Source organism: Podarcis melisellensis, assembly GCF_964234715.1.
Source record: "Podarcis melisellensis genome assembly, chromosome: W".
NCBI classification, from domain to species: Eukaryota; Metazoa; Chordata; class Lepidosauria; order Squamata; family Lacertidae; genus Podarcis; species Podarcis melisellensis.
This window is the reverse complement of record NC_138535.1, coordinates 14,898,741-14,921,494: the sequence shown is the minus strand read 5'-3', so window position 1 is coordinate 14,921,494 and position 22,754 is coordinate 14,898,741. Positions and strand designations below refer to the sequence as shown.

The 22,754-nt window shown below is 47.3% G+C and overlaps 2 protein-coding genes across 3 annotated transcripts in view; one reads left to right on the top strand and one right to left on the bottom strand.

Moving 5' to 3' along the window:
* Positions 1-22,754, bottom strand: part of LOC309361138 (cullin-4B-like) — a 210,889-nt gene that overhangs the window by 158,941 nt on the left and 29,194 nt on the right. The window lies entirely within an intron of this gene.
* On the top strand, positions 4,273-21,173 carry LOC309361220 (uncharacterized protein; the record flags this gene model as incomplete). The annotated part of the gene is made up of 7 exons (XM_081896151.1): positions 4,273-4,444; positions 6,155-6,425; positions 7,269-8,583; positions 18,099-18,285; positions 18,547-18,741; positions 19,153-19,373; positions 20,688-21,173. The coding sequence occupies 7 exons, from the start codon at positions 4,273-4,275 to the stop codon at positions 21,171-21,173; spliced, it is 2,847 nt and encodes a 948-aa protein (XP_081752277.1).

Below are 22,754 nucleotides of genomic sequence, written 5' to 3'. Positions count from 1 at the left end.
CGTCATCTTCATCTTCACGGGAAGACACCCGAGGACACCAAAACCTGCATTCCTGTACCCGTGAAAATCTACGAATGAAGATGACGAGTGAGACCTCGTCGAAACGTCGCCTAGACACCCCAACTTTTACACGGGAAGACACCCGAGGACACCAAAACCATATATATATATATATATATGCTTTCGTAGATTTTCACGGGTACAGGAATGCAGGTTTTGGTGTCCTCGGGTGTCTTCCCGTGTAAAAGTTGGGGTGTCTAGGCGACGTTTCGACGAGGTCTCACTCGTCATCTTCAGGCTGGTGCTTTCGGCTTCTTGTTACTGGAACAGAGCAGGATCTCAGTGTTTGAGTTCCTATAAATACTGTTGAGGGGGTGTGGTGTATAGCCTCCAATGTTCTGGGCAGAGAGGAAGTTCCCAGGCTAGTGTGCCTTTTCTTCTTTTGTTCCTTAATTACTTGAGGGATATCTTGAGTGATTTCTTGAGTGATATCCTGAGTACCACTTAGGTGGGTCATTAGGTGTGGATTAGTTGCTAAAGTCTTTGTGTCTTGACCTCTTGAACTTTGTGAAGAGTTTTTCTGAGAAGATGGCTGTACTGCACTTAGTTGTGCTCTGGCTTGGCTTCGTGTATAGGGGCGAGCTGTGGTTTTGTGGCTTGTGTCAGCCAGATCTGTGTAGGGATTGCAGGGGGGTGCAGCATCCGGAGGTGCCACCATGGTTTGGCTACTGGATGGTGTCTGTAATTTATCTGTGGAGAGGGTCTGGGTTTGGGTCTGGTGTGGTTGATTGGTGATGGCGTTCTGTGTGCCTCTGGATCTGGTGTCAGTTTTTGTGGGGAGGGCTAATTTCCAGATGTCTGGCAAGCGGGATGTTTAACATGGAACATCACCACAAGAGAATAATCATGGAAGCCATCGAGATAGAGAAACACCCTCACAACATGAACAAGCGTGACGACACATCCCGCTTGCCAGACATCTGGAAATTAGCCCTCCCCACAAAAACTGACACCAGATCCAGAGGCACACAGAACGCCATCACCAATCAACCACACCAGACCCAAACCCAGACCCTCTCCACAGATAAATTACAGACACCATCCAGTAGCCAAACCATGGTGGCACCTCCGGATGCTGCACCCCCCTGCAATCCCTACACAGATCTGGCTGACACAAGCCACAAAACCACAGCTCGCCCCTATACACGAAGCCAAGCCAGAGCACAACTAAGTGCAGTACAGCCATCTTCTCAGAAAAACTCTTCACAAAGTTCAAGAGGTCAAGACACAAAGACTTTAGCAACTAATCCACACCTAATGACCCACCTAAGTGGTACTCAGGATATCACTCAAGAAATCACTCAGGATATCCCTCAAGTAATTAAGGAACAAAAGAAGAAAAGGCACACTAGCCTGGGAACTTCCTCTCTGCCCAGAACATTGGAGGCTATACACCACACCCCCTCAACAGTATTTATAGGAACTCAAACACTGAGATCCTGCTCTGTTCCAGTAACAAGAAGCCGAAAGCACCAGCCTGAAGATGACGAGTGAGACCTCGTCGAAACGTCGCCTAGACACCCCAACTTTTACACGGGAAGACACCCGAGGACACCAAAACCTGCATATATATATATATATATATATATATATATATATATATATATATATATATATATCTGCCTGGGTTTTCCCAGCCACTCTGGGCAGCTCCCAACAGAATATTAAAAAGAGTATAAAACATCAAACATTTAAAAATTCCCTAAACAAACAAACCATTCCTTCCTATTACCATTTTGACTACATAAAGTTTATCAGAGCAAAACATGAGGAAAATGGCATAGATATACTCATTCTGTTACTGCTGCTGTCTCTTTTTTTGTTGTTGTTGACAGATTCTGGGGAAGCCATTAAAGTTTAGAATATTTAAGGAACTTTGTGTCAAAAAGGAAATAAAAAAATGGATAGGAGGAAATGGATAAATGGAGACAACACATTAGCCCAGTCTGGATGTAATGCTAAGCAATTTAGTGAAGTAGGAGAGTTGAAAATACTGCCAATATATTTCACATCTGGCAACCAATGTGCCCCTTTGGTTTCAGATAGTACATGGGTAGAAGAGTCTAAAAATCCCAGGACACAAATTTTCACACCTCTCTAGCAGCTATGGTGGCTCATTTACCAGAAGTAATGTTATTACCATTAACTCTGGAAATGTATTCTCAATTCTGATCAAACTAAGCCTCCTGATGTATATTTTGCTCTAGGACAGGCATAGGTAAACTCGGCCCTCCAGATGTTTTGGGACTATAATTCCCATCATCCCTGACCACTCGTCCTGTTAGCTAGGGATGATGGGAGTTGTAGGCCCAGAACATCTGGAGGGCCGAGTTTGCCTATGCCTGCTCTTGGAGGCTTAGTTTGGTCAGAAAAGAGTATACATTTCCATAGTTAAAACTATGGCTTACTGAAGCAAGCCATGATCAAAACATTTTGTCTGTAGGGGGCCACATTCCTTGAGGAATTATTTGTCACGGCTGTATTGTTGGTAGTGGGCAGAGCCAAAGTCAGTGGTAGGGTCACTGTTTTTCCCTCCCTGCTCAGCAACAATCTGATGATGGAAGAGGAACAGACTGCTATTTCCAGAGGTCTGAACTGATAGCTTGGCAAGACATTTTAAAAATTAGGCAGAAGTCCACGGGTTACCCTTTTCTTTCTTTCTCCAAATCTTTATTAGCCATTATGGATATAGACCATCTTAAAACATTCATACACAAAAAAATTAAAATATATACAAAGAAGCAGCCATATAAGATATATAGTAACAGAAATTTTCATTGGAGTGTCTTCCCACTAAACCGTGCTATTTACCACTCTAATAGATACTATTGACAGAAACTCAGCCACCCTTGCAGTTACCTCTGGCTTAATATCAGACAGGTAGAATCTGATTTTCTCATTGTGCCATGTTGTTAAACTACCCCAAAAGAGGGATAACACGTTTACGTAGCTGGTTGTACAATGGACAGTAGAAAAGAATATGTACTACAGCGTCCGACAAATTCAAATAACATCTGCAATGTCTATCATTTCTAGGGATGTTTAAATATCTGCCCTTAACAAAAGCTGAGGGGGAAACATTCAGTTGGGCTAACATAAATGCCCTGCGTTGGGCTAGAATTATTATCTTTGAGATATAAGTGATCCTGTTATCGGTTTATGGGCTACTACTAAAATGAGGCTGCATTTTAAATTGTATTTTAACTCATATTTTAACTAACTGGTTTTTTTCTTTTTCTTTTACGTTTTATTGTAATTTTATTGGTGTTAGCCGCCCCCCGAGCCCGGTTCTGGCAGGGTATAATTAAAATATTGTTGTTGTTGTTGTTGTTGTTGTTGTTGTTGTTGTTGTTGTTGTATTTAAACCATAGAACTTGGGGGAGCAGATTTTATTTACAGCTGACTCAATGTTTTGTTTTTCAGTATCCCTTAATCTAATTTGGATATTGGGATAAATATATTGCTCAGTAGAATTTTACAATAATTCCAAGTCAATATCAATAGATCTAATTTTGCTGTGTATGAGTTGGAGCCATCTGGATTTATAGAAGTCCTTAAGTAAATCGGAAAGCAGACTCAAAGGTTGGGAACGAAAATGGCAATGCAGCCAGTATTTTATAGTGTGAATCCACACCCAATATTCCACCATGTGTATACCTAATTCTGCATACATCGTCTCATACTTGATTGAATTTGGGAGCCCAAGGATACATCTCAGGAAACTTGAGTGTATCTTATCAAAATCACTATTATATGCTTATATCCATATTGGGATCGCAAAAAGTAGATGATGACACTTTAGCTTGAAAAATCTGAATGGCAGCTGGTATAAATTGGTTACCTTTCTGAAAATAAAAGCATGCTGCTGCTGAGGAGGTACACTTTGCCTGTTTTATAGCACTTGTGCGATGGTTTGACCAACCTGAGTTGCTCTGGAATAAAATTCTGAGATTTTCATTCTTTCCCATGCTGCAGAGTGTGTGTGACTACTAGATCACATGCTCTGTGTGTTGACAGTCCATTCTTTGGAAGCATGGGGATGGAAGGAGCTCTGTGCCACTTCCATCTTCTTTGTTCTGTTCTGTTGTTGTTCTCTCTCGGAGACATGCCATAATGGCTCTGTTCTTTATTTCGATCCTGTAAATAAATCACTAAACCAAGGTGCTAGGTATCCTCAGTCTCAGCTTCTGCTAAGCTCTGCTGCTTGCTTGAATGTCCGGAGGAGTGAATGCTGTGCTATGCGTTCCGGACCAGTGCCGGGAGAAGGCCATCTCCCACCGAGAAGCACCAACAAATGGTTACAGGGCTCAGAGAAACAGGCGTCTGATGCTCGGAGCCAGAGACTGTGTGATTTACGAGGCTGGAATGTTGGACACATTGCGAGGTATGTGGCTCGGGTTACTGCAGGAAGCACTGCTAGCTTTCGCTTTTCAGAAGCAGAAAAACAGCGGCAGTTCACTGCTCATGATTTACGACTGCTAGCAGGTTTTCAGCAGCAGTTAAGGATTACCCAGAGCATGAAAGGGGTGTAGCCTTCCCCAAATTAATGCAGGGAATTATCAAACCTGGGAAATTTATGCGAAGGCATTTCTATGGAAGGAGGGAGTGTGGGAAACAATGGAAGACCCAACCCCAGGAGATAATTCAGCCACTTGGAAGAAAGTGGATTCCAAGGCAAGAGGCTTATTAAACCTTGCAGTATCTCCTGAAGAATTACTCCTTCTGAGAGACAAAGGTGTTAGGATATTTCCGTTCCACCTTAAGAGGGAGCAGGCTGTGTGAGTCAGAGTCTGCGTATTTCCTGTTCACAGGATGTTTGTTATTGCTTTCATTTTCTCTCTCGGTGCCTGAACACGCTAGCAGGTGGTCATGTTTTTCTTTGTTCTGATCAACGCTGAATAAACTTGTAAATATGCTCTCCTGCTGTGCAACTTTCGCTGTGTGAATTCTGCTGATAGAGTGTGCACCAGCCTAAGAATGTGGCAATCTATTTCTGAGGCTTCGTGTCGCTAATTGCTGATACTGTGTCTACGGGGGATCGATGGACGTCCGGAATCCGGCTGGAGGCAGTGACGGTCGATGTCTCCCTGGCAGTATCCCAACAACAGGTTTCGGGCCCAGATTCACGGCACTTGCAGGAGAGTAAGACTGCGACAGACTGCTGAGGTATGTGGAAAAGCGAAAGCAGAGGCTTTTCTGAAAGCTGCGGCCGAGAGCCTTTGATGTCTGGCAGAGGCTAAGTTGGTCTGGGAGCTGAGCCAAGCAGGCTTCGTGATTAATGGGAGCCAAGATAAGGAGTCTTTGAGGTAAAGGAAGAGACTCGGGCTCAAGTAAAGACCTGAGATGGAGTTTTCACAAGCCTCAGAAGCTGCAGAGTGCCCAAAGTTAAATCGGCACAATTATGACACCTGGGTTGTGTACTGTGAGAGCTTGCTGCGACAATATAGAGTGTGGCATACTGTGTGTGAGGCCCCTCCAGTTCCTCTGACAGATAGATGGAGGGCCCAAGATTCACGGGCCATAGACCTAATCGTCTTGTCCGTCTCTCTGGAGGAAATAAAAACGCTTGCTGGCAACGTGACTGCACGACAGATGTGAATGCATCGGAGGTCCTGGCTGTTTCCCAGAATGCGAGTGAATGCAGGGATGCTGAGGGCACCGGTTGCAAGCTGCAAGGGGGAGCTGACTGTGATGTCATCGCAGGCAGCATTCCAGCCTCCAGGGGGAGCCAAGGAGTCGGCAGCTGAGAGCTCTGTTTCTCGTGGGAGCAAAGGTCATCGTCTTTGCAGAGGCCGGAAGGCTGGAAATAAACAGAGCAAGATGCCTGCAGATGGCCCGAAGCAGAGGGAGGGTGAAGAGCCCACGCCAGTGGAAAACAAGGCTTTGTTAGCTGGCACTGCTTCACCAAAGGCTAAAGGGAAGTTTGATGGCCAGGAGCAGGGGGGCAAGCAGCAAAAGCCCACGCCGGTGGAAAACAAGGTTTTGCTTGCCAGAAAAGCTGCTCCAAAGGCTAAGGCCAGGTTTATTGTGAACTCTGGCGCCAGCCGCTATTTATCAAAGGATAAGCACCTGTTTATCTCCTTCACATCTCAAGACGAAGAGATCCACCTGGCTGATGGAAGGACGTTGCAAATTGCAGGAGTCGGGACTGTGAAACTTGCAAGTTTGCATACAACCATCAGTAATGTACTTTATGTTCCAGGAGCAGCTGACAATTTGCTCAGTGTCCCACAGCTGACTGGGCGTGGTTTTGAGATTTCCTTCAAGAGGAGCGTCTGTGTCATCAGGAAAGGCAAAGAGGACATTTTGCATGCAAAGTTTATGGATGGTTTATTCTGTATAACTTATGATGACAATGCTGTTGTGTCTAATGTTGATTCTTGTTGTGTTGCACAAACTAACAAAGTTCTTCATGCAGGGTGTATTCATGAAGCACATCGAAGATTTTGTCACATGTCTTGGCAAGCGCTGGCCAAGATGCCTGGGTTGGTTGAAGGTTTGAACATCAAACCCTGTAAGTTTCACATGAAATGTGTATCTTGTGCAGAGAACAAGGTGAAGGTTGCTCCAAAAGGCAAGAAGTCTAGCAGGCAGGCTTCCAAACCCTACCAGCTAGTGCACGCAGACCTGGTTGGTCCATTTGCACCCTCTTTGGGAGGAGCAAGGTACTTCATGGTTCTAATTGATTCTTTTTCTAGGTCCATTCATGTGTTTATGCTTGAGCAGAAATCGCAAGCGTTTCCTAGGTTCAAGGCATTCTGTGCTTGGTTAGAGAATGTTCAAGGTAAACGTATCGGCTACCTCTTTACCGATCGGGGCGGGGAGATCACTTCTCAGCAGTTTGAAGCTTTCCTGACTGAGAAGGGAATCCAGCATGACTTGTCAACGCCTAGATCGCCATGGATGAATGGACTTGCTGAGCGAGCAAATCAAACTTTGCTTCAAGGCCTGAAAACCTTGTTGGATGATGCCAACCTCCCTGAGAAGTTTTGGGGGGAAGCTCTGTCGACGTTTGTTTATTCTTTTAACAGGAGACTGTCATCACCTATTGAATGCACTCCCTACGAGAAGATGTTTGGTAAGAAACCGAACGTCAAGCACATGAGAATCTTTGGTTCTGACATGTGGGTACACACCCCACAAAGCAACAAGCTTGGGAAGCGTGGGGCACATGGTTTGTTCATGGGGTACGAGAAAGGTGCATACAGAGTATGGATGACTAATTCTAAGTCCATTAAGTGCACAAAGAGTGTTGAGTACAATCCTAATTGGGGGGGAAATGGGGGAATTTTCCAGAGTTACCCAGAGGAGGATGAAGGTGATGTGATAAAAGCAGATGATGTTGAGAAAGCTGAGAAAGCTGAGGATGAGGATGATGATGATGATGAGAGTTCGGATTCCAGTTCAGTTGGTGGCGCTGCTGCTGGTGTCAGCGACAGTGATGACACAGCAGACTGCAAGAGCGCAAAGGCCTCAGTCAGACCATCTGATGCGTCTGACAATGAACTGGAAGAACCACTGTTCACCATTGGTCACTTTTCTCCTAAGAAGGAGAAGATGAGTCCAGAAGACTTGCGTCTGGTCCGCAGGTCTGAAAGGGCGACCAAAGGCAGACCTCCAAAGAGATTTGCTGATGAGTTTGCTAAGACGGCAACTGCTGTTCTTAGTAACTCAGAGAAGGTGTGGGAACCTTCAAGCTTCAAAGAGGTTCAGGAGTTAACCTCTAAAGATGCTGAGCCTTGGCTTAATGCCATGAAGGCTGAAGTTGATTCCTTGAACAGGAACCAAACTTGGGAGCTGGTACCGGTAGTCTCAGGAATGAGACTGGTTGGCAGCAAATGGGTCTTCAAGGCCAAGACAGACCAGAATGGCAAGGTTGTCAGACACAAAGCCAGATTGGTTGCCAGAGGTTTTTCACAGGTACCAGGAAAGGATTACCACGAGACCTACTCACCCACCGTCAAATATGAGAGCATTCGACTGATGCTCAAGATCGCTGCAGAGGAGAAACTGCATGTTTCCCATCATGACATTAATACAGATTTTTTGTACGGGATTTTGGGGGAGGAGCTGTACATGCTTCCACCTGATGGAATGCAGATACAGAAGGGAATGGTTTGTAAACTGCGGAAATCCTTATATGGTCTCAAGCAGAGTGCCAGGTGTTGGAACACAAAGCTCACTGAGACGTTGCTTTCTCTAGGTTTTCACCAGGGCAAAGCTGATCTGTGTGTGTTTGTCAAGGAGGAGGGGCAAAACAAACTGTATTGTTTATGTTTTGTTGATGATCTTCTGACGTTTTGGAAGAATCAGGCTTTTTACCAAAGCACCCTAGCTCAGCTGAAGGAGCACTTTGACATGAAGGATCTTGGTGAGGTATCCAACTATCTTTCTCTGCAGGTGGAGAGGGACCAAGCAGGTAATTTTCTGGTACACCAAACACAGAAAATTGCTGATGTATTAACCAGGTTGAATTTGGTTGATGCAAACCCAGCAGACACACCGATGGTGACAGGTTACCAGGTAGATAGTACTGCTGAAGCGTTTTCGGACACTACGCTGTACAGATGTGTGATGGGTTAAGGGGCTGCTCGTGCGTAAATGGCTGAGTTCTTAACTCCTGCAATCAGTTTCTAAACTCTCCCCGTCCGCGGAGCCATGGGCGCATGGCTACCTCAATCGCTGGCAGAATCCGTCAGTGGGCGCTTCCGGAATTTGCGCCAACATAGGAGTTCCTTAACGGAAACTCTCCTTTTGGAATCTCTGCGTGACAGTTTCCTGCGCGGAGTGGGCGTCCCCAGCGGAGGTCCTGAAACCTCTCCGCTGTTCTCACTGGAAGTATCTTGGAGCCATCCCTCCGACTGAGTTTCTGCGGGAACTCTCTCTCTCCCCCTGCTGGTTCCTTCCTCAGCATCTGAGGGTCTCCTAACCTCCTTGAGCCCTTCCACCACCTGACTCTCCGATGGCAGTTCCCTGACATCCACCTCCCCTCCAGGACCCCCCTCACCCCCCGTTTCCCCCTCTTCTCTGGGTGGTGAGGCTGGGAACCCCCTGAAAGACTCCTCCTCATCTTCGGATGACTCGAAAACCGCCCTCCACCTACTACTGTCCCTTCTTCCCGAATACTCTTCCCCCTCTGATTCTTCTTCCTCTTCTTGTCCTGATTCTGGGAACCCCTTGAACTCCCCTTCTTCGTCAGTGGTGCCGAAGTGTTCCTCCCAGAACCTAGCCAAGGGCTGAGGATTCCTTGGGTACCGGAGATGAAACGTTCCTACTAAAATTTCATCATCAATCGTTTCTGCCGGTACCCAGGTATTTTCGGACTCTGGTTCCCCTTCCCATGCCACTAAGTACTCCACCTGTTTACCCTTCCACCGAGAGTCGAGTATTTCTGCTACATGACTACTGCCTTCCCTCTCTTCTACTTCCAGTGCCGCGGGAACCTCACCTTCACGTCCCCAAGATTCCCTCCCCTCCCGGTACGGTGACAGTAATGACCTATGGAATACTGGATGCAATTTCATGTTGTCTGGCAACCTGAGTTTGAAGGCCACCGGATTGACCTGTTGTATAACTTCGAAGGGTCCCAGTTGTTTCGGTCTCAATTTCTTGCACCCGCCCTTGAATGGCAACCCTTTTGTTGACAACCACACCTGGTCCCCCACCCTTATAGTCTCGCCTTCCCTTCTGCTCCTATCTGCCTGCTTCTTGTATTCTGCCTTGGCCCTATCCAAATTCAATTTTAGCTGTTGATGTATGGCTTCCATTTCTTCCACGAAATGTTCCGCGGCTGGTACACTCCATCTTTCCCCTCCTTCCCCTGGAAAGGCCCTGGGGTGACACCCATAATTGGCCATAAATGGACTCATTCCCGTGGACACATTTTCCGCGTTATTGTAGGCGAATTCGGCCAGGGCCAATTTCTCTACCCAATCATTCTCTCTGACATTTACATAACACCTCAGATATTGTTGCAGAATACTGTTTGCCCTTTCCGCCTGCCCGTTTGTTTCTGGGTGTCTGGCGGTCGAGAAATTGACCTCTACGTGGAGTAAGCTCATGAGCTTCCTCCAGAACCTGGACGTAAATTGTTTCCCTCTGTCTGAGACCACCCTCAAGGGGGCACCATGCAACCTAAAAATGTGTTCTATAAACAACCTGGCGGTTTCTTCCGCTGTTACCGCATGTGAGCAGGCTATAAAGTGGCACATCTTGGTTAACTGGTCTACTACTACCATGACCGCCGTTTTCCCCTTGGATTTGGGCAAATCCGTCATAAAATCTATGGAAACTGCTTCCCATGGCCGTTCAGGTGTGGGTAATGGTTCCAGTAAACCCGCCGGTGCCACCCTCTCCCCCTTTGCTCGCTGGCAGCGGTCGCACCTCCTTACATACTCTCTTACATCTTCCCTCACCTTGAGCCACCAGAACTGCCTGGTAACTAACCACATGGTTTTGTGCTGCCCAAAGTGCCCTGCGGTGGGGCTGTCGTGTAGTTGTTTGAGCACTCTACCCCTCAATTCCCCTTCCGGTATGTACAATGCCCCTTTGTAATACAACGCCCCATTCCTTTCTTCAAACCCCCCTGTGTTCTCCCCGGCTCCCCTGAGCCCTCTGAGTTTATCTTGGGCGTATTCATCGTTCTCTGTCCCTTCTACCAGTTCCCTTTGCCCCACCAATGCTGCTCCACAAACCCAGCGGTCCTCTGGGATGATATGTCTTTCTTCGGGCGCTCCCTCCCCCTCCATATACTCGGGCTTTTGGGAGAGAGCGTCCGCCCTGACGTTCTCTGGTCCCGGTACATAGCGAATCTCAAAATGGAATTTGGAGAACTCCTGTGCCCATCTCACTTGTCTCTGGTTCAGTACTCGGGCCGTTCTCCAATATTCCAGATTTTTGTGGTCCGTGCACACCTGCACCTTGTGCTGCGCTCCAATCAGCAGGTGTCGCCACCGTCGAAAAGCTTCATGAATGGCGAGCAGCTCCCGGTCGTACACTGTGTAGTTCCTTTCTGATTTATTCAACTTCCGCGAGAAAAAGGCACACGGTCTCCAGTCCGACTCGTCTTTTCCCGGCTGGAGAAGCACCGCCCCTACCGCGCGATCCAATGCGTCCGTCTCTACCCTCATCGGCTTCCGTAGATCTACGTGCAAGAGCTGCTCCTCCGACGCAAACACTTTCTTTAGCTGTTCAAACGCTCACTGCGCCTCTTCCGTCCAGGCGAATTTCTTCTTACTACTGAGACAATTGGTGATGGGCGCCGTTAAGTGGGCAAAGTTTTTGATGAACTTCCGATAGAAGTTTCCAAACCCCAGGAATCTCTGCACGTCCTTCCTGGTTTTGGGTGTCTTCCAATTCCAGTACCGCTTGGACTTTACTGGGATCTATGGCCAACCCCTTGTCTGACAAATGGTACCCCAGGAACTCCACCTCTCTGGTGTGGAACTGGCACTTATCCAACTTTACCCACAGCTGGTTTGCTTGCAGCCTGCTTAGGACCTCCCGGACATCTCGGACATGCTGCTCTTCGTCCTCTGAGTAGACTAACACATCGTCTAAGAAGGCCACACAGTTCTTATAGAGCAGAGGCCCCAGGACGTGATGCATGAAGGACTGAAAGCAGGCTGAGCCCACCTGTAGTCCGAAGGGCATAACGAGATACTCAAAGGCCCCCAAGGGGGTGAACATGGTGGTCTTCCATTCATCCCCCTTCCTCATCCGTATCAGGTTATACGCCCCCCTCAGGTCCAGCTTGGTAAAAATCTTTCCCTTCCTCACCATGGTCAGAGTGTCGTCAATCCTGGGCATGGGAAAGGCCACTGGTTCTGACACCGAATTGACGGCCCGGAAGTCCACAACCAATCTGGGTTTTTTCGAGTCCTTTTTGTCCACAAAAAACACTGGGCTGCCCCCCACCGCTCTTGACTCCCTGATGAACCCTCGTTTCAGGTTCTTGTCTATGAACTCCCTTAACTCCTGCATCTCCCTGTCCGACATAGCGTACAGTTTGCCCACTGGTAACTGGGCTCCCGGGAGTAGATTAATTTGACAGTCAAAGGGTCTATGCGGGGGCAGTCTATCTGCTTCCTTCTCGCTGAAAACATCCCTCAGGTCTGCGTATTGTGGTGGTATTTCACTCTTTTTCTCCCACCACCATCCCTGCCAGACTTGCTCTGGCCAACCCCTGAGTTTCTCTTCCCTTGCAGTGTTCTAGGCAATGAGCTGATCCAAAAGAGACTGTCCGCTGGTGCCATCCCACTAGCGGGTCATGTAACGCCAGCCAGCTCATCCCTAATATGATGGGCGGCCCCGCCAGAGTGGCTACGTGAAAGGCAATGACTTCCGTGTGCCTTGCCACCCTCATTGTCACGGGGACCGTTTGTTGGCTCACTTCCCCTCCCAGAAGTTCCCTCCCATCAATCGTAGTCACCTGCAAGGAATTACCTAAGGGCAGCGTCTGTATCTGGTGCTCTGATGCAAACTCCCTACTCATGAAATTGCAGGAGCTGCCTGAGTCTAACAGGGCTTTTATCGTGAGTGGATGTCCATTGGGGAGCTCTAGCAGTACCTCTACTACCAGAGCCGCTCTTGGGGGTTCAGGCTTGGGCACGTTCACTGATCCTTGGCCTGGCTGCTGTGCCCTGTCGCTGGCAGCCAGGCGTTGGCTTTTACCTGCTCCTTAACCCCCTCCTCCTCACTCCCAACAGCTCCCACCATTCCTTGCCATCCCTTCCTTTGTGGGCACACTCTGGCAAAATGTCCCGGCTGTTGACAGAGGTAGCATTTTTTGGCGCTCTTCCCCTCCTTCTTCCGCCCTTCGTGGACGTTTGAAACGCCGTGCGCGCGCGCAGTGACAATCTCCATTGGTTCCGCTGGCGGGGAAGGTTGCCCTGACATCTCAGGAATGCGGAAATCACTCCAACGCTCTCCCTTCCCGCTTCTCCAGAGCCCTTGCCTCTAGGCGTGATCCAATCGCAAGAGCCGATTTAGTCAGCTGATCCATAGACCCCGGCCGGGGCGCGCGGGAAAGTTCATCTTTCACCTCCGGGGATAGCCCTTCTTCAAACAGCATTTGAATCGGGTCCAAACACAGGTCCCACCCCAATTTATGTATGAGCATGGTAAACCGTGTCCAATACTCTTGGATGGACTGATCCCCCTGTTTGCATGCCATTAACTGTCTGCGTACCACGCCCTGTTCAATCTGGCTGGAAAACATCAAATCCATCGCGATAAAGAATTTCCTCAAGTCCTTTAGGGCATCATTATTCGATGCCATCAGGGGCCTCACCCATTCTCTAGCTCCCCCCTCGAGGTGCCCAATCACAAAAGCCACTCTCGATTCCTCATCGGCAAAGTCATCAAACTGCAGATTGAGTGCATATTGCATTTCTGTCTTAAAAGCTTGGTAGTTTCTTGGGTCACCCCCGAATTTCTGTACCAACCCCGGTACCTTCCTTGCGATGGGGGTGGGCTTCCCCTGTGCATCCTGAGCTCTCCTCTCCTCGAGACGCGCCGTTAGCAGTGCCAGCTGGTGTTCCAACGCTCTGTTTCTCTCCTCCAGAGTTGGTCCCGCCCCAGATCCTCCCGCTGCTCCGTCTCCAGTTGGGTTGCTCATGATGCCTCTCTTTCGCACACGCAGCGTCAAAGACTGACGGATTGCTGTGATGGGTTAAGGGGCTGCTTGTGCGTAAATGGCTGAGTTCTTAACTCCTGCAATCAGTTTCTAAACTCTCCCCGCCCGCGGAGCCATGGGCGCATGGCTACCTCAATCGCTGGCAGAATTTGCGCCAACATAGGAGTTCCTTAACGGAAACTCTCCTTTTGGAATCTCTGCGTGACAGTTTCCTGCGCGGAGTGGGCGTCCCCAGCGGAGGTCCTGAAACCTCTCCGCTGTTCTCACTGGAAGTATCTTGGAGCCATCCCTCCGACTGAGTTTCTGCGGGAACTCTCTCTCTCCCCCTGCTGGTTCCTTCCTCAGCATCCGAGGGTCTCCTAACCTCCTTGAGCCCTTCCACCACCTGACTCTCCGATGGCAGTTCCCTGACAAGATGCATTCTAGGCAAGTTGAATTTCATTGCTAGATGCTCAAGACCTGACATTGCTGTAAGCACTAACCTGCTTAGCAGACATGCTAACAATCCTACTGTTCAGGATTGGAACGCACTGAAGCGCATAGCCCGCTATTTGAAAGGGACTATGCACTACAGGCTAAAGTTCACCAGTCAGAAGACTGGAGGTCTTGAAATCTTTGCAGATGCTAGTTTTGGAAGTGAGACCACAGATGGTACAAGCACTTCTGGAGTGTGCTACATGTACAACCACTGTCTGTTTGATTGGTTGTGCAAAAAGCAGACAGTGAGCCTAAGTTCCTGTGAAGCAGAACTCAATGCTCTTGTCATTTTCACTCATGGATTGTGAATGGTTGATGCAACTGTTTAAGGACATCGGAGTTTCTGTGAAATGTCCTATACAAGTGTATCAAGAGAATAGATCCTGTTTGGCTTTGCTAAAATCAGAGAGTTGCAAGCAAAGAACCAAGTACTTGCAGATTAAGCTACATCGTGCAAGAGAGTGTATTCAAAAAGGACTGATTCAGGTGTCCTACATGCCAGGAAATGAAATTCCTGCTGATCTGTTGTCTAAGGTTGTTAACAGAGAACAACTTAAGGTTTACGTACAGAGGTTGCAATTGGGTTGAACCACAGGTACTACAGGTTACACGGAAAGGGGGAGGATGTTAGGATATTTCCGTTCCACCTTAAGAGGGAGCAGGCTGTGTGAGTCATAGTCTGCGTATTTCCTGTTCACAGGATGTTTATGTTTGTTATTGCTTTCGTTTTCTCTCTCGGTGCCTGAACACGCTAGCAGGCGGTCATGTTTTTCTTTGTTCTGATCAACGCTGAATAAACTTGTAAATATGCTTTCGCTTGTAAATATACTTTCGCTGTGTGAATTCTGCTGATAGAGTGTGCACCAGCCTAAGAATGTGGCAATCTATTTCTGAGGCTTCGTGTCGCTAATTGCTGATACTGTGTCTACGGGGGATCGATGGACGTCCGGAGTCCGGCTGGAGGCAGTGACGGTTGATGTCTCCCTGGCAGTATCCCAACAACAGGGTCAGCCAAGGATATTTGGAAAGCTCTGTGGGATGCTCACCTGAGAGTAGCAGCAGGAGCATCACTACAGTGGTACCTCAGATTAAGAACTTAATTCGTTCTGGAGGTCCGTTCTTAACGTGAAACTGTTCTTAACCTGAGGTACCACTTTAGCTAATGGGGCCTCCCGCTGTCGCCGTGCCGCAGCTGCACGGTTTCTTTTCTCATCCTGAAGCAAAGTTCTTAACCCGAGGTACTATTTCTGGGTTAGCGGAGTCTGTAACCTGAAGCATCTGTAACCTGAAACATCTGTAACCCAAGGAACCACTGTACTCCATTTCAGGAAGCTGCACAGAATGGCCTTACAGCCAGGGGGTGACGTGCGTGCCCATTTGATGCAGATGACGACTCTGAGGCAAGAGCTGATACAGAGACAGACTGAGATCCCAGAATCTCTGTTTTGCTTTCTGATTCTGGATTTGTTGGACAGTTCGTTTGGTAGCATAGCGAGCGTCACAGCTGGCTGTCTTACACACTGCCAATCTGACGGCGCAGCATGTATGTGCAGTTCTCCAGAATGAGGATGATCGCAGGAAAGCTGCAGGTCGTGTTCAGGGGGAGTTGACTGTCATGTCACCCCAACTAGTGATGCAGGCACTAGATGGCGCCAAAGCTCTGAAGGCAGTGAGGTGTTTCTCATACGGCAGAATGAGGCACATGCAGAGGGATTGAGGGATTGCAGACAATGCCCAAATGCTAAAGAGGAAACCAGCAAAGGCTCTAAAGGTGCAAAGAGCAAGAGCAAGAGCTCTGGCAAGCCTAAACCTGCGCAACACACTGGTCCAGTCCAACAGCCCAGAACGATTTCGTCACAGATTCTGGAGCAACAAAGCACCTGTGCCGCGATAGACATTTATTTGTCACATTTACGCCACAGAAGGGAGCTGTGCAGCAGGTGAACGGTCAGTATTGCAAGCAGAAGGAGTTGGATTTGTCTCGCTTCTGAGGACCTTAATTCGTGATATGCTTTTTGTTCCAGGTTTGGCGGACAATTTACTGAGTGTCTCTCAGCTGACAGCGCAAGACTTTACTGTTATCTTCAGTAAACAGAGATGCACCATCAGGAAGAATGGAAAAAACATTTTACATGCTGACTGTGTTAATGGCTTGTTCTTATTGTCTTATGATGATGCTGTTGATGTTGATATGCAAAGTGAAGTGACATGTTGTGCTATGTCTACTAACAAAATTTTGCATGCAGGTTATGCCCACGACCACCACAGGAGGCTTGGCCACCTGACCACCACAGGAGGCTTGGCCACCTGAACTTTCAGGCTATTGCCAAGATGCCTGATCTGGTCCAGAGGATGACCATTAAACCCTGCAAATTTCACATGAAGTGTAAGTCATGTGCAGAACACAAGGTCAAGGTTGCTCCAAAGGGTAAGGTATCTGGCAGGGAAGCCAAAGAGCCCTACCAGATTGTGCACACACACCTTGTTGGTCCACTAAAGCCCTCATTAGGCAAGGCAGAATTTTTCATGGTACTGATAGATCAGTTTTCCAGATATATTCATGTTTTCGTGCTCAAGCAGAAGTCAGAAGCATTTCCTAGGTTCCAGGAATTCTGTGCTTGGCTGGAGAACGTCTACAAAAAACAAGTGGGTTGTCTTTTCACTGACAGGGGTGGGGAGTTCTGTTCTCAGCCGTTTGAGGCTTTTCTAGCTGAGAAGGGAATCCAGCATGATGTTACCAATCCCAGAGCACCATGGCAGAATGGTCTCTGTGAAAGGGTGAATCAGACTCTCCTACCAGGCATGCAATCTCTTTTGCATGATGCTAATTTGCCTGATTCTTATTGGGCTGAAGCTTTGAACTGTTTTTCTTATGTGTATAACAGGAGAATTTTTTTCACCAATAGGATGCACTCCCAATGAGAAGCTGTTTGGTAAGAAACCATTTGTCAAGCACCTGGGAATTTTTGGTTCTGACATGTGGGTTCACACTCCTCAGAGCGGCCAGCAAACATGGTTTGCATGGTATTTTTGTGGGATACAAAAAAAGGGCATACAGAGTGTTAATGTCAGACACGAAGACAGTAAGATTCACCAGAAGTGTTCAGTACAATGCAAAGTGAGGAGACAATGTGGGAATCTTCCAATGTTATCCTGATGCTGATAACGGTGAGGAATCTGAGGAGGAGGGGGGTTTAGATGCCAGTTCAGTGGGAAGTGGTAGTGCTGTGGACTCGGATGACACAGCGGACTACAAAAGTGCAAAAGCCTCTCTCAACCCATCTGACGAGTCTGACACTGAATTGGAGGAACCACTGTTCACCATAGGCCACCATTCTCCTAAAGAGGAGAAGCCTAGCATGGAAGACTTGCGTATAGTATGCAGATCTGAAAGAGCCACAAAGGGTAAACAACCCAAAAGGTATGCTGAGGAGTTTGCTAAATCAGCCAAAGCAGATACAGCTGTTGTTAGTAACTCAGAGAAGGTTTAGGAACCTTCAAGCTTCCAAGAGGTCCAGAGTTTAACCTCAGAGGATGCTGAGCCATGGTTAAATGCCATGAAGGCTGAACTTGATTCCTTAAGAGAGGAACAAAACATGGGAACTAGTTCCATTGGTACCAGGGATGAAGCTGGTTGATAGCAAATGGTTCTTTAAGTCCAAGACAGACCAGAATGGCACAAAGCCAGATTGGTCACCCGAGGTTTTTCACAGGTACCAGGTCAAGACTATCATGAGACCTACTCACCCACAATGAACTCTGCTTTGTAATCGACTCAGGAGCGAACAGAAACCTGATTCCTGAGACCCCTGCTGTCGAGATGTGGAATTGCAAGGCAATTCCAGCTGGAAAAACTGTTCTGTTTGCAAATGGGGCAAAGAAAAATGTAACTAATGTTGCAAATATCTTTCTTTCTGTTTTGCAGGAGCAGGTGGAGGTTTGCACTGTACCTGGGATGCGTCACTGTCTTTTATCTGTCCCTTATTTGTTGAAAAAGGGGTTTAAGGTTTGCTTTGAACATGATGTTTGTACAATCTCCAAGGGAGGGAAGCAGCTGGTCAAAGTGGAAAAGTGGCAGAATGATGTCTTCATTCTTAAAACGCCTCTGGAGGGTGAGGGGAAGGTTGAGAGAGCACAAGCCCTGCGTGCTACAGTTCCCACTCATGTTTCATGTGCGTGTGCTTGGCACAAGAAGACAGCTCATAGTTCTCTTGAAGAAATTCAGGTGTTATCAGAGTACACCAAAGGCTGTAAAATCAGGGAATGTGGAAGGAACCTACGTTGTAAGGCTTGCGAAAAGGCAAAGGTAAAAGGGTGCAGTTATCCCAGGGTGGAGAGGGTAACCACAAAACCTTTTGATCTTGTTCACATAGATTTGTTGGGTCCCATGGAGGAACCAAGTCTAGGTGGAGCCAGGTTTCTGCTAACGATTGCAGATGATTTTTCGCAGAACTCCTGGACTCATGCTCTCAAATCCAAGGAAGATGCAGCACAACTGATTAAAAATTGGGTTGAGGAGGTGGAACTAAGGTCCTCCACCAAGGTGCAAGCAGTCACTAGTGACAGAGGTGCAAAGTTTACTGGGTCTGCTTTGCAGAAGTTCTTTCACCAGAAAGGGATACGTCACAACGTGACTTCTCCTCAAGGGAGGGGGGTGGCAGAGCTCAGGAGTGAGGCTCTGGTTAAGGCCACACAGGTGTTGCTGTCAGACTCTGGGTTACCTCCAAGTTTTTGGATGGAGGCAATTAAGAGTGTAAGTTTCACCTGGAATCGGACCTACAATTCAGTGGTAGGTGACACACCTTTTTTCATGTTACACGGCAGGAAACCCCAGATTCATTTTCTACATCCTTTTGGGTCAGTCGCATCTGTGCCGGTGCCTAAGGCTTTGCGAGGGCCAGGTGGACCCAAGTTCCAGAAAATGATCTTCTGTGGGTATGAGCCGGTTTCTAAAGCATGGAGATTTGCGTACCCAACAGGTGATCAGAGTAAGCTGCTGATCAGTAAACACGCTGAGTTCTATGAGCAGGATGAAAGGTCAAAGACTCCTGTAAGGCGTGATGTACTCTCAGAATGTCTTTCTGATTCAGAGCAGGAAGATTCTGCTGATGAGGAGGAAGGAGAGCCAGAGGCTGAATCTGTTGATGACGACCAGGTCACGGACCAGGGTCAAAAACAGGATGGGGCATCTCCACAAGTTGTAAAAAGAGAGCCCAAGAGTGAGCCTGGGTCTCCTGTTAGCGTGATGCAAAGGATTCAAAGACGCTTTAAGTCAGAGGGGGAATCCCGTGATGCAGAGGACACACCTACTGACCACAGTGAGTCAGAGGAAATACCTGAGTTTGTGCCCAGGCGGTCCAGTCGCACAACGAAGGGCATTCCACCTGAGAGGTATCAGGCCACAGGTGTGTGGGTTGGTTTCGCACAGTGTGAACCTGGGAGTTGTGAGGAGGTTTCACTGGTACCTGACAAGAATGCCAGGAAAGGGCACAAAAGGTCTGTAAAGGTAAATACCCATGTCACCTCAGGAATGGAGGGAAGAGGGGGTGTGAATGTTTTCAGAACTCACAGGGTTAAAGAGTTCTGTGTGTGACGTCCCTCAATTCCTGACGTCAGTTTTGGAAGGTGGGAGGAGTCTTACTCACTGTCTCTTTGTCTCTGAAGGAGAAGGGCCATGAATGCTAGCAGCCCAGGAGAATCTGAGAAATGTTGAGCTGTAAATATTCTGCTGTAATAAAAGGCTAATAAATGAACACACAAATGCCTGGTGTGTTTGCATGGATCTAAGCAACCAACAAGCAACAGCTCCGCTGTGTTTTACTCTGCAAGGCGTGACGGATGAAGCAGATCAGCGCAGCTTGAGGGAAACGTGCCGGACCGCTATAAGCTGCACCTAATTGGGGTCGTAAGCCAATTAGTCACGCTTAATTATTCAACAGGGACGCAGGTGGCGCTGTGGGTTAAAGCCTCAGCGCCTAGGACTTGCCGATCGAAAGGTCGGCGGTTCGAATCCCTGCGGCGGGGTGCACTCCCGCTGCTCGGTCCCAGCGCCTGCCAACCTAGCAGTTCGAAAGCACCTCCGGGTGCAAGTAGATAAATAGGGACCGCTTACCAGCGGGAAGGTAAACGGCGTTTCCGTGTGCGGCTCTGGCTCACCAGAGCAGCGATGTCACGCTGGCCACGTGACCCGGAAGTGTCTCCGGACAGCGCTGGCCCCTGGCCTCTTAAGTGAGATGGGCGCACAACCCCAGAGTCTGTCAAGACTGGCCCGTACGGGCAGGGGTACCTTTACCTTTACTTTACTAATTATTCAACAGGGATGGGCTATTTCCAGTGGCCCTCCCTCTAAGTCCGAGCTTAAACTGTCAGTCTGTGTCTTCTCCCTTGAACTCTCCCCTTCCTTTTCCTTGTTCTCGGAGCTCAGGCTTCTACTGAAACTAGGCTGCTTCTCCCTCGTTCCGCATTCCTGCCTAATTACCTCCTCCTGTCTCTCCACGCTCTCCCCCTTTGTCAGCAATGGGACACAGCTGACAGAGGGGATATTTTGGTACACCAATCACAGAAAATTGCTGATGTATTGACCAAACTGAACTTTGTTGATGCTAATCCTGTAGATACACCAATGGTAACAGGTTTTCAGTTAGATGACACCGATGAAGCATTTTTTGATGTTACACTGTACAGATGTGTTCTAGGCAAGCTGAATTTCATTGCCCAGTGTTCAAGACCTGATATTGCAGTCAGCACAAATTTGCTGAGCAGACACGCTAACAATCCTACTGTTCAGGATTGGAAAGCTCTGAAGAGCATAGCATGCTACCTAAAGGGTATTATGCAGTACAGACTCAGATTTACCAATCAAAAGTCTGGAAATCTTGAGATATTTGCAGAAGCAAGTTTTGGAAGTGACATCACAGATGGTAAAAGCACTTCCAGAGTGTGCTACATGTACAAACAGTGCCTGTTTGGTCGTGCAAGAAGCAGACAACAGGGAGCCTAAGTTCTTGTGAAGCTGAACTCAATGCTCTGTCATATTCACCTTTGGATTGTGAATGGTTGTTGCAACTGTTTGAGGACATGAGGGTTAAAGTAAAGTGTCCTATACAGGTTTATCAAGAAAACAGGTAATGTTTGTCTTTGCTCACTTCTGAGGGATGTAAGCAAAGAACCAAGTACTTGCTGTTAAAATTACAGTGTGCAAGAGAGTGTATGCAGAAAGGACTCATTCAGGTGTCCTACATGTCAGGAAAAGAAATTCCTGCAGATCTGTTGTCAAAGGTTGTTAACAAGGAACAACTTCAGATATATGTACAGAAGCTGCGGTTAAGCTAAACACTGCAGCAACTATTACCATGAAAAGGGGGAGGATGTCAGGATTTTCATTCTCTCCTGTGCTGCAGAGTGTGTGTGACTACTAGATCACATGCTCTGTGTGTTGACATTCCATTCTTTGGAAGCATGGGAACGGAAGAAACTGTGTGCCACTTCCGTCTTCTTTGTTTTTTGTTCTGTTCTGTTGTTCTCAGAGAAGAGACACGCCATAATGGCTCTGTTCTTTATTTCTATCCTGTAAATAAATCACTAAACCCAGATGCTACGTATCCTCAGTCTCAGCTTCTGCTAAGCTGCTGCTTGCTTGAACATCTGGAGGAATGAATGCTGTGCTATGCGTTCTGGACCGGTGCCGGGAGAAGGCCGTCTCCCACTGAGAAGCACCAACAATCTATGCATCTTTACTTGAGGAATTTCTTGTCCACTTATTTTCCATTTCTCTAGATTCCGGGAATTAGAGAAGACCAGAATTTATGCCTTCTCATAATTTAAAGAGCATTTGTTAATTTCGCAGTAAGAAACCAAGGAGAGTAAAAGGCAATTCAAACCTATCCTCGTCAGTGATAATAAGGTTGCATCATCCACATACAGTAAAAGTGGAACTGGGTTTTGGTAGATTTGGGGGGCATGTGATTCTATTTTTTTGATGTGCTCTGGAAGATCTGATAAAAATAAATTAAAAAGAAAAGGGGCAAGAATACACCCTTGTTTTAAACCTTTCGTGTTAGGGATATCAGAGGAGAGGTGACCTTTGATATTAAGTTTCATTTGGCAGATGTTAAAAGACTATAAATTCTATCTTAAGATCAACAAATGTTTATCAGTCCCTAACTCTGCAAGCTTCTTTAACAATATCATACAATTAACTGAATCAAAGGCAGCATGGAAATGTACGAATGCTGCACAAATCTTGGATTGATTTTGAAATCCGTATTTTTCAACCAAATGTGTAAGTATGAGACAATGGTCTAAAATGGAGCAGGCTTTGGAAAAACCTATTTATTCTTTCCCTGGTAAGTTTAGATTTTTCATCCAGGTAAGCAGTTTAAGTATAAAGTGCTTAGAATAGATTTCCCCTATCACTGAAAGTAGACTTATCGGTTATATTTATTAATAAGAGTAAATAACTGAGCTAGGGGTTCGGCCCACCAATCTATGAAAGTCTTAAATAATTCTATTGGTAGACCATCTGGCCCTGGTGACTCAACCAATTTAAAAGTATTAACTATCTCTCGAATTTCCTCCTCTT